The sequence below is a fragment of the Oenanthe melanoleuca genome, chromosome 9, assembly GCF_029582105.1.
Source record: "Oenanthe melanoleuca isolate GR-GAL-2019-014 chromosome 9, OMel1.0, whole genome shotgun sequence".
Classification (NCBI taxonomy): domain Eukaryota; kingdom Metazoa; phylum Chordata; class Aves; order Passeriformes; family Muscicapidae; genus Oenanthe; species Oenanthe melanoleuca.
In genome coordinates, this window is record NC_079343.1 from 19,032,787 (window position 1) to 19,047,336 (window position 14,550).

The 14,550-nt window shown below is 41.5% G+C and overlaps 1 protein-coding gene across 2 annotated transcripts in view; it reads left to right on the forward strand.

The window, feature by feature from the left end:
- Window positions 1-14,550, forward strand: part of USP13 (ubiquitin specific peptidase 13) — a 48,577-nt gene that overhangs the window by 1,645 nt on the left and 32,382 nt on the right. For both annotated transcript variants that reach the window (XR_008841186.1, XM_056498764.1), the window contains exons 2-3: window positions 7,757-7,882; window positions 11,990-12,050. Coding sequence is in view for 1 of the 2 variants with exons in the window: in XM_056498764.1 (XP_056354739.1) it covers window positions 7,757-7,882; window positions 11,990-12,050 (187 nt within the window). In the remaining variant the exon portion in view is untranslated. The remainder of the gene's footprint in view (window positions 1-7,756; window positions 7,883-11,989; window positions 12,051-14,550) is intronic.

The window sequence follows — 14,550 nt, forward strand, 5'->3', positions numbered from 1 at the left end:
ATAAAAAGTTTCTGCTAACAAGTAGGGAGGAATATAAAATACTGCTGCGGATTTAAAAACAATCAATCACCACCCCCTGCAACAAGCCTCAACTAAACACAGCAAAAGCTGTATTTAGCTAAACAATATGCTTGAACAAAACATAAAACATTGGAGCCAAACTTAATAGACATTATGGATAAAAGTAGGAAAAGGAGTGGGAAGAAGCATATATGATACTTTTTTTTTTTAGCTAAATTTTTTTTCATCCTTTTGACATTGTGGGGAAGAGATTTCAGATTTAGGAAAGTGTTGCTCTCCAATGTTAAAACTTCTTGTTTAAATTGTGTTACAGGCATTCTGTGGGCAAAAGGCTTGGCTGAACTTATGCAGTACCACTGAAAATAAAAGCAGTCTCAGTTTCTATTGTTTCCCACAGCTTTTCAACCCATACCACTCCTCTGCTTAGCTGGGTGAAAAATTTGCTTCAGATTTTATTTTAAATTCCTGTATAATCTAATAGATCCTTGGATATTGTTTGTAGGATGGAGATTCTAAGGTGCATGTGTAATGTGTGCTGTCTAGGGTGAAACACTGTCATTTACAAATGGAAAATATCAAAGGTGTGGGTTTTTTTCGTCCAGAAGGAAAGTGAAAGGATACAGACAGGTTATTTCTTGGCTAAAGGGAGATGTTTATGTTTTGTAGTAAGTCGATTTTGTGACTTATTTTCTTAGGTTATCGATGTATTACGTAAGTGAGCCTCTTCCTGTTGAGGTACCTGCCTCTTTTTGAAAAAAGATACACTGTTGGCCCTGTTATAATGTTCAAGAATTAAAACACACTCTTGGTTTTGTTAGCCATGCTAAAATTCCAGATTGCTTTTTTTGCTGGAGGAGGTTTTATTCTTTTGTAAGAATATTTCTCAGTATTTCCTCACATCTTCTCATTTTGCCATTTTAAAATATGCTCCTTGCTACAGTTTAACTTCAGCATATCATGTCATATCTGCTCATGCAGCAGCTCTACAGTCAAGTGTCTTTAGCTATATTAATTATATATTAATCCTTTTCCTGTAAGAATGTGCTGTGATCTTTAAAATACACTGATGGTTATCAGACCTGCGAGTGCTAGGGTACAGAGTAATGTTATTATTTTAGAGAAAGATGCTGCAGCAAATTTGCAAGGACAATCAGAGTGGAATGGTCAAAATCAGAGCTTTTCCTGTCAGGGGGTGCCAAAGAAATTGAGGTGCTGGGAGTGAGTAGCTCCCTCTTGTACTTCCAGCTGTGCAAAGCTGAACGTGGCAGTGAGACATGGCTTTTGCAGCCCCGCTTGTCCCTCTGTCAATTGTGTCATCTTGTCTGGGTTGGGTAGTGCATGTTCCAGTGGGTATAGGCAGCTTCACTGATTGTTCTTAAAACTTCCTTGGATGAAGATCTGAGAACAATGTCACCTTTGTGCTACTGTGAGAGTCATTAGCTGAGACTTCAGAAGTGAGAGCTAGAAGTACAATTGGCTGTTTAGTGTATTTTTTCCATATGGATTAACTGTATCATGGTGATCTTGTCAGAAAGATGGGATTGTGAGAAATATAAACAGATGAGAAATTCATGTCCTTAGATTTGGGCCTACTTCCAACAAAACATACTAGAGTTGGTGTCTGGAAAGTTGGCAAGAACAGGAGGCAAATTTCTTTGCATTTAGGAGACCTAGTGACACTTTTTAGTTTGCTTGGCTCATAGGATGAGAAAATATGCCGTTTATGATTTACATTTGGTTTACTTTTTCAAGATTTTGTTTAGGTCTTTTAGAAAAACTGTGTTTCTCTGACGAGGGCTCCTACTCCAGTTAGCCATTCCTTTGTGCAGGAATTGAGGAAGGAAGGCAGGCTGCCTACAAAACACAAGCCTGGCCTAGTGTTGAGTATTTCTTCCTCCAAGGTCTGACCCAGCAACTATGGAAGCCAACCACTTCCCTGCAACTTGGCTGACAAAGTCCTGCACCTCTCATTATTCAGATCTGAGGTCATGTCCTACCTCCTCGTGACTTTTTCCACATCTCCAACACTGTGCTGTAGGTTTCTTCTCTCCTATTTTGTCCACTGGGACTTTTTTGTGTTCAGTAGAATGCAGAAGATATGAAGATTGTGTTAAATAATCTTTTGTTGTACTATTATTTGTTTAGAAGGATAAACTCAGCTTTGGAAATTCCACCTTGTAATGTTATCCTGGTCTCAAAAACCTCTGATCATTTCTCACAGAACTGTAGATTTATACAATGTGCTGAGTTGGAAGAGACCCATATGGATGGATCATTGGGTTCAGCTCCTGGCCCTGCACAGGACACCCCAACAACCCCACCGTGTGCCTGAGAGTGTTGTTCAAACACTTCTTCAGCTCTGTCAGGCTTGGGCCTGTGACCACTTCCCTGGGGAGCTGTCCCAGTGTCCAACCACCCTCTGGGTGAAAAACCTTTCCCTAATATCCAACCTAAACCTCCCCTGACACAGCTCCATGCCATTCTCTCAGGTCATGAGAGTGACACATCTGGAGGAGAGACAACAGCTGGAAAGGGGATATAAAACTGGAGTGTAAAAAGGGCTTTTATGTGAGCTGTGGATGCTGCACATGGATGTGCTCTGAAACCATCCCTGTGAAGGGCATTGGTGACAACCCCAGCACAGCTCATGAGCCCAACACAGTGACAGGACCAGGCAGGCTGGCTCTGGAGAGTGTAGGACTGTGTTTGTTTGAGCAGCTGGAAGTTTGGCTTTGCTCTGCTGGAAAACCTCGCTGCTGACAACAGCTTCCTTTGAGAATCTTGCTGACCTCATTTTTGTGGCTTGGGAACTCTGTAATGGTTATGTTGGGACAATTCCCAAAGTCTGAGCTGAGCTGAGCTGATGATCTGCTGTTTGTTGTGCAGTTGAGACTGAAATCCTTGAGAGTCTAGAGTGTGTAATGGATATTGGTGATTGTGTTGCATAAAACATTCTAGACCTCCTGTCTGGTGGTTCCTTTGGTCAATATTCCTTGAGGAAAATCAGAAAGTCACTGAGGCCCGTGTCTGTGAAGGGTAGACTTGGATCTTGTTTCTACTCATGGAGTGAGAGCAGCAGAGAAGAAACAAGAGGACTGAATGCACCAAGACAAAGGGTATACTCCAGATGCAAAATGCCCTCCAGTTAGTGAGGCAGTAAACTGCCTGGTGGTGGGTGGTCACCTGGGAAGTCAGAGCAGTGTGGTACCCTTGCTTGACAGGGACATGCCCAAGCTGTCATATGGGCAGGTGTTTTGCTGGCTAGAAGTGCACCAGGACACTCAACTAGTTCACATCAGTTAACTCACAGATCTTCTGAAGTTGGAGAATGGTAACATCAGCAGAAGATGTGCCTGCAATGGTTGACACCTGAGAAATAAGATTGGTGCTTGGGAAAACAACTAGTGTGCAGGAGCACTCTGCATTTCCTTGGGGTTGATTTAAATTTGGATCTTACTAGCCTTTTCCTCCTTATGTGTCACTGACCATCCTGTTTTCCAGAGTGGTGATGGACTGGAATATTTTGAGTAACAGAAAGACCTGAATTCTGAGGTACCCAGAGTGTCAGAGGATAAACACAGAGATGCAGATAAATGGACAATGCTGGAGCTCCATCTCAACTCTTCTCCCCAGCTTTTCTGTTCTGGAAGCACAGCACTGTTTTTGTGAGCAGCAGAGCTGTACAGCCAGAGCTCTGCACAAAGCAGACTCCCCACATCTGAGGTGCTGTGGAAGCAGTGCAGGTGACTCTGCTGGGCTGCAGTACTGGGCTGGAGCTTGGCAAAGCCCTGGTGGATCTCAGAGACCTCTGCCAGCAGCTCACACAGTCTGCACCTGGATTAACTGACCCCAAACAGTGGTGATGGATGGGTGGAAGTTCTCTGTTCCTGGTTGCAGGTTAGCAGGACTCCTGACCCAGCATTAGTTTTGCCATTGTATTTGCTCACTAACTGTGAAACCTTGATCCTGCCTGTGTGTGTGACTTGTCCAAGACACTGCTTTGGAATTCATGTGCTGCTCTGGAGTCCACCTGTGATTTATAGGTGGGAGTGAGCAGTCAGTCCACCTCTTGGAGTGGAGGTTTGGTTTTGGTTTAGTGGCTCACTGGCCCACACAGCTTTTTTTCCCCCAGGAAATGTTCTAAGTGCTGTACTGGATTGGCCTTGTTTATGTGCCCATTTAGGAGCTACAGCAGAGGTTCCAGGAATCTTTGTTAAGCAATTGTGAATTAATTTGCTTGTAGGGAAATATCCAGTGCTATATAGTGCTTTTGTAAAGGAAGAGCAGGGGAAGGATTTTTTGCACTTCAAGTTAACAGTGGAATTCCTCTAATTCTTTTTTTCTTTCCTTTAGTCACCATTACTTTCTTGTCACCTTTGGGTGACAGAGTGCACTTGTCTAGAAGGCAGACTTACACACTGTTCATAGCCCATGTTTCTGTTGACTGTGACTAGATATATTCTTGGCCTTAGCACACATTCTTCATGTTGGGTCCCCCACACAACCCCAGAAGTAACTACATTTACTGAGCTGAAAACTTAAAAATGAACTTTTTGTTTGCTGGAGCCATCTCTATGTCCTGTTGTTCACCTGGTTGTCTGTGGTTTGCTGTGTTTTTTTCTGCTTGTTTCAGTGTAGGTAGTACTGGTACATGACAGAAAGACAGACTTTCTTTTTGTTCCTCATTGCTAATTATTATGTGTTGTTGAGATGAATATTAAGAGCCAAAACATCTATTGTTCTTTTTAAGCCTGTTTTGAAATAAAAGATGTCATTTAGTTAGACTATTGTTGGATTCAAGTGCAATGTGTGTATATTAGGGATGGTCCTGTAACTTTTCCAAATATAGTAAAGATTGGATTATAGTTATACAGCAAGACTCTTGTGACCACAGCCAGATTAATTAATGGTGATTCCTGATGAATAGACACCTGTAGCAGCTCTGTGTGGGCATGGATTTTGTAGGGAAACACTCTCATGGAAACCGTGACAGAATGCACAAAGACAGTGACCCCATGTCATAACTGGTATATTTTATTTTCTATATGACAGGATGGATGAGCTTCTCATTCTTCATGTTTGGGCGTGGAGACTCAAGTGCCATTTTACTCTCTTCTGTGAATCTGTTTTAGCAAATTTTGCCATTGTTCCAGCGAATCTAAGGCAAACACCTCTGCTTGAGACACTGTCCGTGGGTCTGCAACTGTGCCATGTTAGGAATCACCACAGCCCTTGTGTCTGTGCACAGTCACTGTTGTCTGAGCTGCCTCAGGAGCTGGGATTGCTGAACCCTGGATTTCCCTGAGGGATCTAAATGGTTCGTGAGGGTTGGTAATGGGATGGAGGTCATTAGTTCAGATGCTGATCAGGTTAGTGAAAGCTGTTGGTGTCTGGTGCCATGAGCAGTGTGGAATGGGGGGTGATCTCTCTGTCCTCATGTCCTGGTGCTTGTGTTTGCCAGACATCTCACCCACCAGCTCCTTGCTGCAACTGTGCATTTTACCTCTCTTTCCCTGTGGATTCTCTGCCTCTTTCCTTCCTCCAAACATGAATTGGTGACTAAATAAGTAAGAGAAGCTTTTATTTCTTTTTTTAATATCTCTCTCCTTGGTCTGGACTGTGTGTTTCTCTCTCTGAATTAAGCACCTAGCATACAATTATCACTTTAGCAGCAAAGAACAGGCAGAAATACAGTGAGGAGCAATCCCTTTTCCTTCTGCTTAGAAGGTGAGAAGGCTGATCTGCTCTTGGGCAGTGATGGAGCCTGAGCATGTGCAAGCTTCAGCCCCAGCAGTGTCTTTAGATTGGAGTGATAAGGGAAAACAATGTTTATACATTACTTTATCCTAAACTTCACACTACATGTCTGCTGCATCCTCAAACAAGTGTGAGGGGGAAAAATACCCAGCTAAAGTTCCTGGTTTTGTCTGTCAGGACGAGTTTTGCATTTCTGGTATAGAATAGTGTCTCCAATACTTTAGATAAGCTGCTTTCCTCTAGCATAAACTTTCACACATATCTAAAATGAATGTCAAATACAAAGATTTACATGCCACATACAATGTAAAATTTCATTCCTTCAAGAACTGTTTGTGTGCTCAGTGAGGTTAAATTAACCAGCATAAAGTTTGTCTTAGATCACAGTCAAGTGTTTTTTGAGCACCAAACAGGGGTCTAATTTTTTACTCAGCTGTCTCCAAAGGTGTCTTTTTCACACTCTGTTTTAGTGTGACCTTTTGGACTTTTGAACAGTGTGTCCACTTCTTTCCAAGCTGTGGGAGAGAACACTCTGCATGTGTTCTCTTGGAGAAACAACTGTTTTGTTAGTAACCACAACCAACTTACTCAGACTCTACATTTAGCTCCTATACTGGAAGTGTCAGGTTGTTGTCATAGGCTGCCTCAGAAATGGTTCAGTGGTCTCTTGGATTCCCTCCAGAAAAAGAGAGAATGATCTCCAAGAAAACAAAACTTTAAACAAAGTTCCTGAGACCGTAGAGTGACAACACTGTGTATTTTTATTTAGACTGGATACCTCTAGGATCCTCTTGTGGAGGACACATCCATGACTTTCTCACAGAAAGAGGCAACACAGAAGGATTTGGAATGTAGGATAAAGGAGCAGGCAGCATGTATGTAGCTAATATGACTTGTTTCTGGAGATAGTGATCCTTACTTTCATATATATAATTATAATTTACTTCTGAGGTGCCTATGAATGAGTGTAGTTCATGTTCTTTGGGGAATTCAACACAAGGTGTTCTGTGCTATCCAATAGCACAAACATGCTCACAATAGAAGGAAGGTCACAGAGCTTCTGAAAGGCTCAATCTTTGTTATGCACCACCTACTCAAAACAATACATATTAGAGGGCTTGGAAGAATTGATCCAACACCAAGGAGCAGATGACTGAAAGTCCTCCTGGCAGTGTGATGTAGGAGAGATCTTAGAGTGGTGCTAAAATTGAACAAGACCCTGCTAACAGCCAGCATCAACAGTTTAGGGAGAGCAAAAAGTGATGCCAGGTTATGTTACTGAAATGTCAGCATTTGTGATCAGCACCAGGAGTATATATCTTTATATTCCCTTTGCAATGCCCTTGTCTCCAGGTTCTGGAGTTGAATGAACGGTGAGGGTCCGTAGATACTGAAGGATGCACACAAAACACTTGCCAAGTTTTTGTTAGCCGGTTTTAAGGGCTGTAAGGTCACTTCAGATCTTCTTTTTCTCCAACAAGATTGTGATCTATTGTAGAAGTTGTGGCAGAGTCCCTAGACCATCAGCTCTGCTGTGCTTCTGGTTTGGAATGATGCTTTTGCAATCAAGTGCCCACAAGAAATTCTGCTATTTCAAATAAATTCTCATGCTTATTTCTATGCTTTACAAATTTTTGTGCCTATGAACCTTTGTGTGTTGAGCACTCAAGTGGAATTTTTCAAGACTTAACTTCTAGACTTCCAATTTTGACACTTGCTAATATGTAGTTGCAAGGTAACTAATTTCAAAGAGTTTCTATAGACTGTGGGATGATGTCTTATGATATGTGATATGATGGGGAAGTTTCTTAGAGGACTGATAGTGTAAACACCATAAGATGCTATGAGAGCCATACTTTAAGTGCATGCCTGATAACAGAAAGAGTCTGCAATTCTTGGGGGTTTTTTCTGTGTGCTTAGTCCTTCCTGTCCTGTTCAGTTCCTTCCGTGCTGTAACTGTTTGTGTCATTGCTTGTAGGATTCAGAAGGAGGTCTCTATGTGTGCATGAACACGTTTCTGGGATTTGGAAGGGAGCACATCGAGAGGCATTACCGGAAAACAGGACAGTGTGTCTACCTGCACCTGAAACGACACGTGATAGAGGTGAGACTTGTGGCTGCCCAAAGAACTACCCCAGCAGTTCTGTGTCTCTTGTGCCCATTTGGGTAATGCATTTCAGACACAGAACCAGTCCTGAGTGACTGAAATGCACACATTCACATTTGGAGCTGGATTATCAAATCCAGGTGCTTGGATCCCAACCAGTCCTATAGCTTCAGTTCTGAGATGAATCAAAAGCCCTCACAAGTCAGACCTTAAAGGCAGCTCCTTCCTGACTTTCACTGATGTTTTTCAGTTCTCACTTCTGTGTATCACATACATATTGTCTGCATGTTATGTGCATACTGCACAAAGCTAAATACTTGTCTGAAATCTGCCTTTCAAGTGTACAGTTGCTGAGTTTGGCTCAGATTTGGCTGGAAGCTGCTGAGATCTATTTTTTATATGAGGTTCCATCTCAGGACTACTTCTCATCCTGAGATTCCTGTATAGTTAAACCCTGACCTGGCCTGAGATCTTAAGCATAGCTTAAATTGATGCTGGATTCTAGAGTCACACTCTGCCCGTCATTTAACCTTTCCCCACACATTGGTGCACATAAAACCTCATGTTCACTGCTCTTCCATACCATCACTACAATCAGCAGTCACTTATAACCTGTGCTTTATAGCCTCTCTTTGTTTGTGCTTTGTCTGGCATCTTTGAAAGACTCTTAATTACTTTTGACTTGAGCTGTATGGAAAGCACTGGGTTTGCTTATAGCTTACTCTCCCATAAGCTCTGTCTTTATTGACAAGTTAGAAGCCTTAAAATAGCTGCTTGGAGTGGGTTAGAATCCTTGTTTCTCCTTCTACAGCAATGCTTCCCCTGGGTAATGTAGGCCTTGAGTTATGTAAAGTGCCCTGACCACTTACCTTATTTTCAGTAGAGGAGTGTTCATATTTTATCAGAATTACAGTAAGGTGGATTACATGTCTTCCAGGATAAGATGATAAATTTTGTTTGTTATACTTCAGAATTGTCTTTCCTTCTAAGGGCAATACCAGCATTTTCCTTCTGTTAACTGAGGTTTTGCATAGTCTACTCTGGTTCTAGCAGTGGTTCTTCTAACTGAATTAAACACCTGGAAGATGCTACCTAGAGACAGGTGGGCAGAAATCCTGTCAGCTTTCCTTGTATATGACTTTCTTCCATTAAGGCAGACTGGGGTTAAAAGGAGAGAAATTCCTTTTCTGATAAAGATTAGCCTGAAGAACTCCAAAATGGAGGAACAAAAATTCCAACTGTTGTTTGGTGTTGCAAACCCCTTTGATTAAGAAGTTCAGTGGTTCCTGTTTTTCTCTGGATGACTCATGATGTAGCAGAGGGGCTGGCTCTGTGCTGGAAGGTGGCAACGCTCTGCTTCTCTGGGTCATGTGGCAGGAAACAGGGTTTGACTACACAGTGCAGGTGAATATTGCATCATCTACTAGGGCTCATAGCCAGGATTCCTCATATATTAGCTGTGGATTTCTTTTTTGTGCCATGACTGTTTACTTCTGAAGTGCTATCCATGCTTTCCTTTGAGCAATGTGAAACATCAAGTGTTTTATGAAGTGTCTGGCACATGCTCCATTGTGGTTTTGGTTTTGGAAGCCAAGCTTTTAATGGTGTAGGATACAGTAAAGCCAAAGGCATTGGATATGCTATCTTAAGATTCTTACAGTGAGGCTGCTATTCCTGCCCGCGGTTCCCTTGGCATCATCCTTGCAGAATGCACTGCATTGCTGCAGAAATCCAGGTTGCTTCCCAAGATGTTTGGAATAAATGTCAGTTGTGTATCTTGTCACAATTCAATTAGAAAATAAGGGTCACATCTTCAGCCTGCTGGCTGAAGCAGAGCTGAAGCATCTCCCTGTGGCAGCTCAGCACCAGAGGATCTGCTGAATCATCAGAGATGGGCACAAGTGCAAGTTATGCAGCACCCTCTGGTAAAATTCATAGCTAAATAAAGGAAATTGATCTTTATTTTTCCTTTTCCACAGAGTTACATTCTTCAGAATTTTTAAATCAGCCTCCTTCCTGTAGTGTATGACTTTTATACATCTGCCTGGGTGCTGTTCACTTCCAGGCAGAGCTTTAGCTTGGTGCTGTAGTGATACCTCAGCCCTGTTGGAAACACTGGGCAGAGAAGCACAAAGAATTCCTACAGGGATAGGTTTCTGGATGGCATCCAGGGATGATGGTGTTATAAAAAGTGAGAGACAGCAGAACAAGCTGCACTGTCTCCTTGTCCATGGAGCATCACAAGTGGAATTTAATGCCACTGCTGATGCCTCCTGTCACTCCCATTTGTTGGGTGTGTCATGTCTGTTAGAAACAAAAATGTTTCTAACATTTGTGAATGTGAGAATGTTTTCAGTGATTTCTGACAAGGTAAAAAAAGACTGTCAAGTTGTGGGTGTTTCAGGAATATTGAGCATCTTCAGTTCTGATGTATTTGCAAAAATCAATTGCCAGCCTGAGATAGAATTCACATAAGGTGTTTATATTTTTCTCCTTGAAATCTCTAGTCTTAATGACTTTCACAATTGATGTCACATTGGTGACATCAGAATTCTATTGGAACTTCCTAGTATTAGAAAAAACATTTTTTTTTTTTCTGGAAATATAGTCCTTGGAGATAGTGTTATTTATTCATAATGTATTTGCAATTGGGTTATGTTGTTTCTTGCTACTGCTTTTTAAAAAAAAGATTTAAAATACATTTAAAATAGATTCCTGGCTACTTCCTTCCCACTTGTTAAATTCCAGTAGCATTAAAGAAAGAAATGTTCTACATGTTATTTTCAGTTCGTTGAGGAATTTTTATTTTTATTTTTATTTTTATTTTTATTTTTATTTTTATTTTTATTTTTATTTTTATTTTTATTTTTATTTTTATTTTTATTTTTATTTTTATTTTTATTTTTATTTTTATTTTTATTGTAAGTGCTGGAGTTGCAACCCTGACTTTTCCCAAGGGCTTTTCTCCGTGGATAATGGATTCTGGTCTTAAAGGCAGCCAAGGGGTGTTTGTCAGCATCTGCTCTTTCTAAGAATGGAAAATTTTCCTATGATGTATAAGACCTCACTGATGATTACAGCAGTTTGCTTAGGCCAAAGCTTTATTTACATGGTGAAGGGAACCACCCAAAATATGTGACCCTTTTGCCTGCGAAGGGGCAGAGGGGAACATGAACTTTCCCTGTAAGCTGACAGGTTCTTGGCTGGTTTCTCTCCACCTGTTGTATCCCAATATTATTATTAAAAAAAAAAAAAATGTTGCCTAACAACCTTGCCAGTTACACTAACATTACACACTACATCATGCATCATGTTGGCACCAAATAGCCACAGAGGCTTTTTTGATTTAATTAGATGTAATGGTGCCATTTAATAAACAGCTTGAGTAAGTGCATTGACTTTGACATTTCCTCAGTTAGTCGTGTTTTCCCTTACAGTCTGAGGTATTCTAGATTGGAAAAGTAGTGAAACCTAAACTCATTTAGAAGTTACTGGTTTCTGCTATGGTCCTTAAATTAAAACATACAATAAAATGCCTCTGTAAACAATAGCTTGGGTGTTGTCAAGTTTCCTGCATTCTTTCTAATATTTGGAAAACACATGGTGTTAATTTGGATTAATGGATACAGGTGTAGATCCTGATGGAAAGGGCATTTTTTTCTGGATAGAGGAAAATGCACAAAACTAACAGAACAAAGCAAAGTGGTCCTACTGGAATAGTTATGAAGGGTTGAATCCTTTGTGCATATAATAGCCTTTTTTTCTCTCTAATTCAGCTTTTAGTCATGAAGAAATACTGTTGGGGATCTAGTGGAGAGAGTTTTGAGAGGTGCTGGGTGTCTGTGTCATGGTGACAGAGCAGCTGAGCCCCATAGTGGCTGTGGGACACCCTCTGGTCAATTGCTAGCAAGCCAAGAGGGAGGGACTCAGGTGGAGGCTCCCTCTCTCCATGGGGGTGGGCAGGGATGAGCCCCAGTGTCAGAGGTGAACAAGGAGCATTCACATTCTTGCTCATCAAGCACTCTGATTTGATAGGAGGGGTTAATGCAGATTTACTGTTGTCTCACTTGATGAATTTTTAATTGTTTCTTTCTCTCTTTCCAGAAGGTACCAGGAGCATCTGGTGGAGCTTTACCAAAAAGGAGGAATGCTAAGCTATTTTTAGGTATTGTGAGCAGCTGCTTTCACACAGTCCTTTTCTGACCCTGTCTGTGTGTGGACTTGGGTTCTGCCCACCATTGTGTCTGGCTTTGGGGCTCCTTTTGGGTTTTCTTTTCCTGCTGTTTGTTTTGGTTTGCTTTTTAACTTTCAGTTATAGATTTTAAAGTTTTTCCAGGCAAATAAGTAATTCTTAATCATTTTGGTGTATATTGAGAGATGCGTGTATATATACATGAAACATTTTAATGTAAAGTAGATCTTCGACTCCTCTGAAACAGCCTAAGCTTTGAAAGGCACTTTTTTACTAATTCTGTCCATTATCTCTCTGTAATTTCCACAAAGCACTCTTTTATTAGAATGTTTAGATATACTAGGGCCTCAGGTGGCTCTGTTCTGCTCAGCAGCTGGTCATACGAAGGGCTGTTACCATTTTAAAGTAGTTACACAGGTAAATGTTCTTCAGTGATGTTGTGGTCTCTCCTGTAATGAATGCAACTGCACATAGATCATAAGCATCTCTAATTCTGTTATGTCCACAGTTCTATTCCCTTGCTTCATGGAAAGCAGTTTTCTTACCATGCCCATATCATCCAAAATCCATTTATTCAGATTACCCAGAAAACCTGAGGGACTCATAAATATGGATGAGGAGAATGTGATGAAAAGCCTGTAATCTCTCTTCTCCCACAGCTTGTGGTATTTCTCCAATTCATCTATTATTTATTGTCTCTGTATTAATAGTGAATAGTGAATTTTTCTTCAGGTAACAAAAAGGTGAAATATTTTCTTTACAATTGCCAGCTCTTATGACTAAAGAGAAACAATAGAATGACCTTCTGTTGGAATTCCTTTGATCTGTGTAATGTATCCCTAAGATTGCAGGTTGTGATTGATTAAATTGTTGTAAGTCTTGCAAGGAGGGCTGAGAAAGAAAAAAGACTAAATTTAAGTCATATAAAAGTTAAACTTGTAGGAGGAGACTGATCACAGATACTGCTCTAAATGCCATTTACTGCCAGTTTACATTGAAAATCATGGTTGTCACTGGATGCTTATAAAATAGTTGATTCAGAAACAAAGCTGGCTGCAGTGCAGCTGTGCTTGTACAGCATTAGCAATGTGAGTGTAAATACAAAGTACAAGAGCACATTCGAATTTTGTTCTTGCTGGTCTTCTGCATACACCTGAAGGCTCCTGTCACTGAGGTGTGCCAGCATGCAGGGTGCTGGCAGAGTGTCTCTGATGTGCCACGTTGAAATGCTCAAATTCCACCCTTGTGCACGAGTGTTTTGTTCCCTCTGAGTAGGTCTTGAGCAGCAGTTCCAAGGGAACTCCTGTGGGCAGTGCAGTTTCACTGGGGTGAGTTTAGGACATGGATCTATCACCATTTAATCCAGCACTTCTGGAATCTAGTGCTCTTTTGAAAATGTGTCTCATCTGGTCTATTGTTCTACTACAGTCTTCATTGCAGCCCCTGCTGGCTGGGAGTAAACTGCTATCAAGTCCGCTTTGTTCCTGGGAGTAGTACTTCTATGCTTCCAAATGCTTTGTGTCCACTTCTTTGGATCAGCAGGTGTTACTGGTTTTGGCCATGCTTAAAGCAGAGAATAAAGAATTATTCCTGTCCTTGTTCATAGCTGAGGAAATGAAAGCACAGAGAGGTAGCTGATTTGATAATTTTGCATGTGATAGCAACAAAGGTGGTTAGCAAAATCTTGTGTCTTATCTCTTAATCCAACATATTTTTCATTGGTTCAGAACTGCTGATCTCATCTAAACAGGTTTTAATTCTGTCTTCCTTGTTGTGACCTTGGGCACCTATCACAGAATGGCTGGGGTTGGAAGGGACCTCTGGAGATCATTCAGTCCAATCTCCTGCTATAGCAGGTTCATATATTACAGGCTGCACATGATCCTATCCAGGCATATTTTTAATATCTCCAGAGAAGGATACTCCACAAGTGCTCCTGGCAGCCTGTTCCAGTGCTCTGTCACCCTCAAAGAAAGGAAGCTTTTCCTCATACTTAGATGTAACTTTCTGTGTTTCCGTTTGTGCCTGCTGTGCCTTTTCCTGTGACTGGCCACTGCAGGATAGAATCTGGCCCCATCCTCTTGACACCTACCCTTAAGATATTTGTGTGCATTGATAAGATCCCCTCTCAATCTCTTTTCCAGGCTGAACAGGCCCAGCTCATCCCCATAAGAGAGATGCTTCAGTTCCCTAATTATCTTTGTAGCCTTCAGTGGACTCTCTCCATCAGTTCCTTGTCTTTCTTGGACTGGGGAGCCCAGAAGTGTATGCAATACTCCAGGTGCAGCCCCACCAGGGCAGAGTAGAGGAGGAGGATGATCTCCCTTGATCTGCTGGCCACACTATTCTTAATGCCCCCAGGACACCACTGGCCTTCTTAGAGGACACAGGGGCACATTGCTGGCTCATGGTTAATTTATCCTGGCTGATACAGCCCAGGTGTGTGACCTGCCAGGTAGGGCTTGCAGACAAA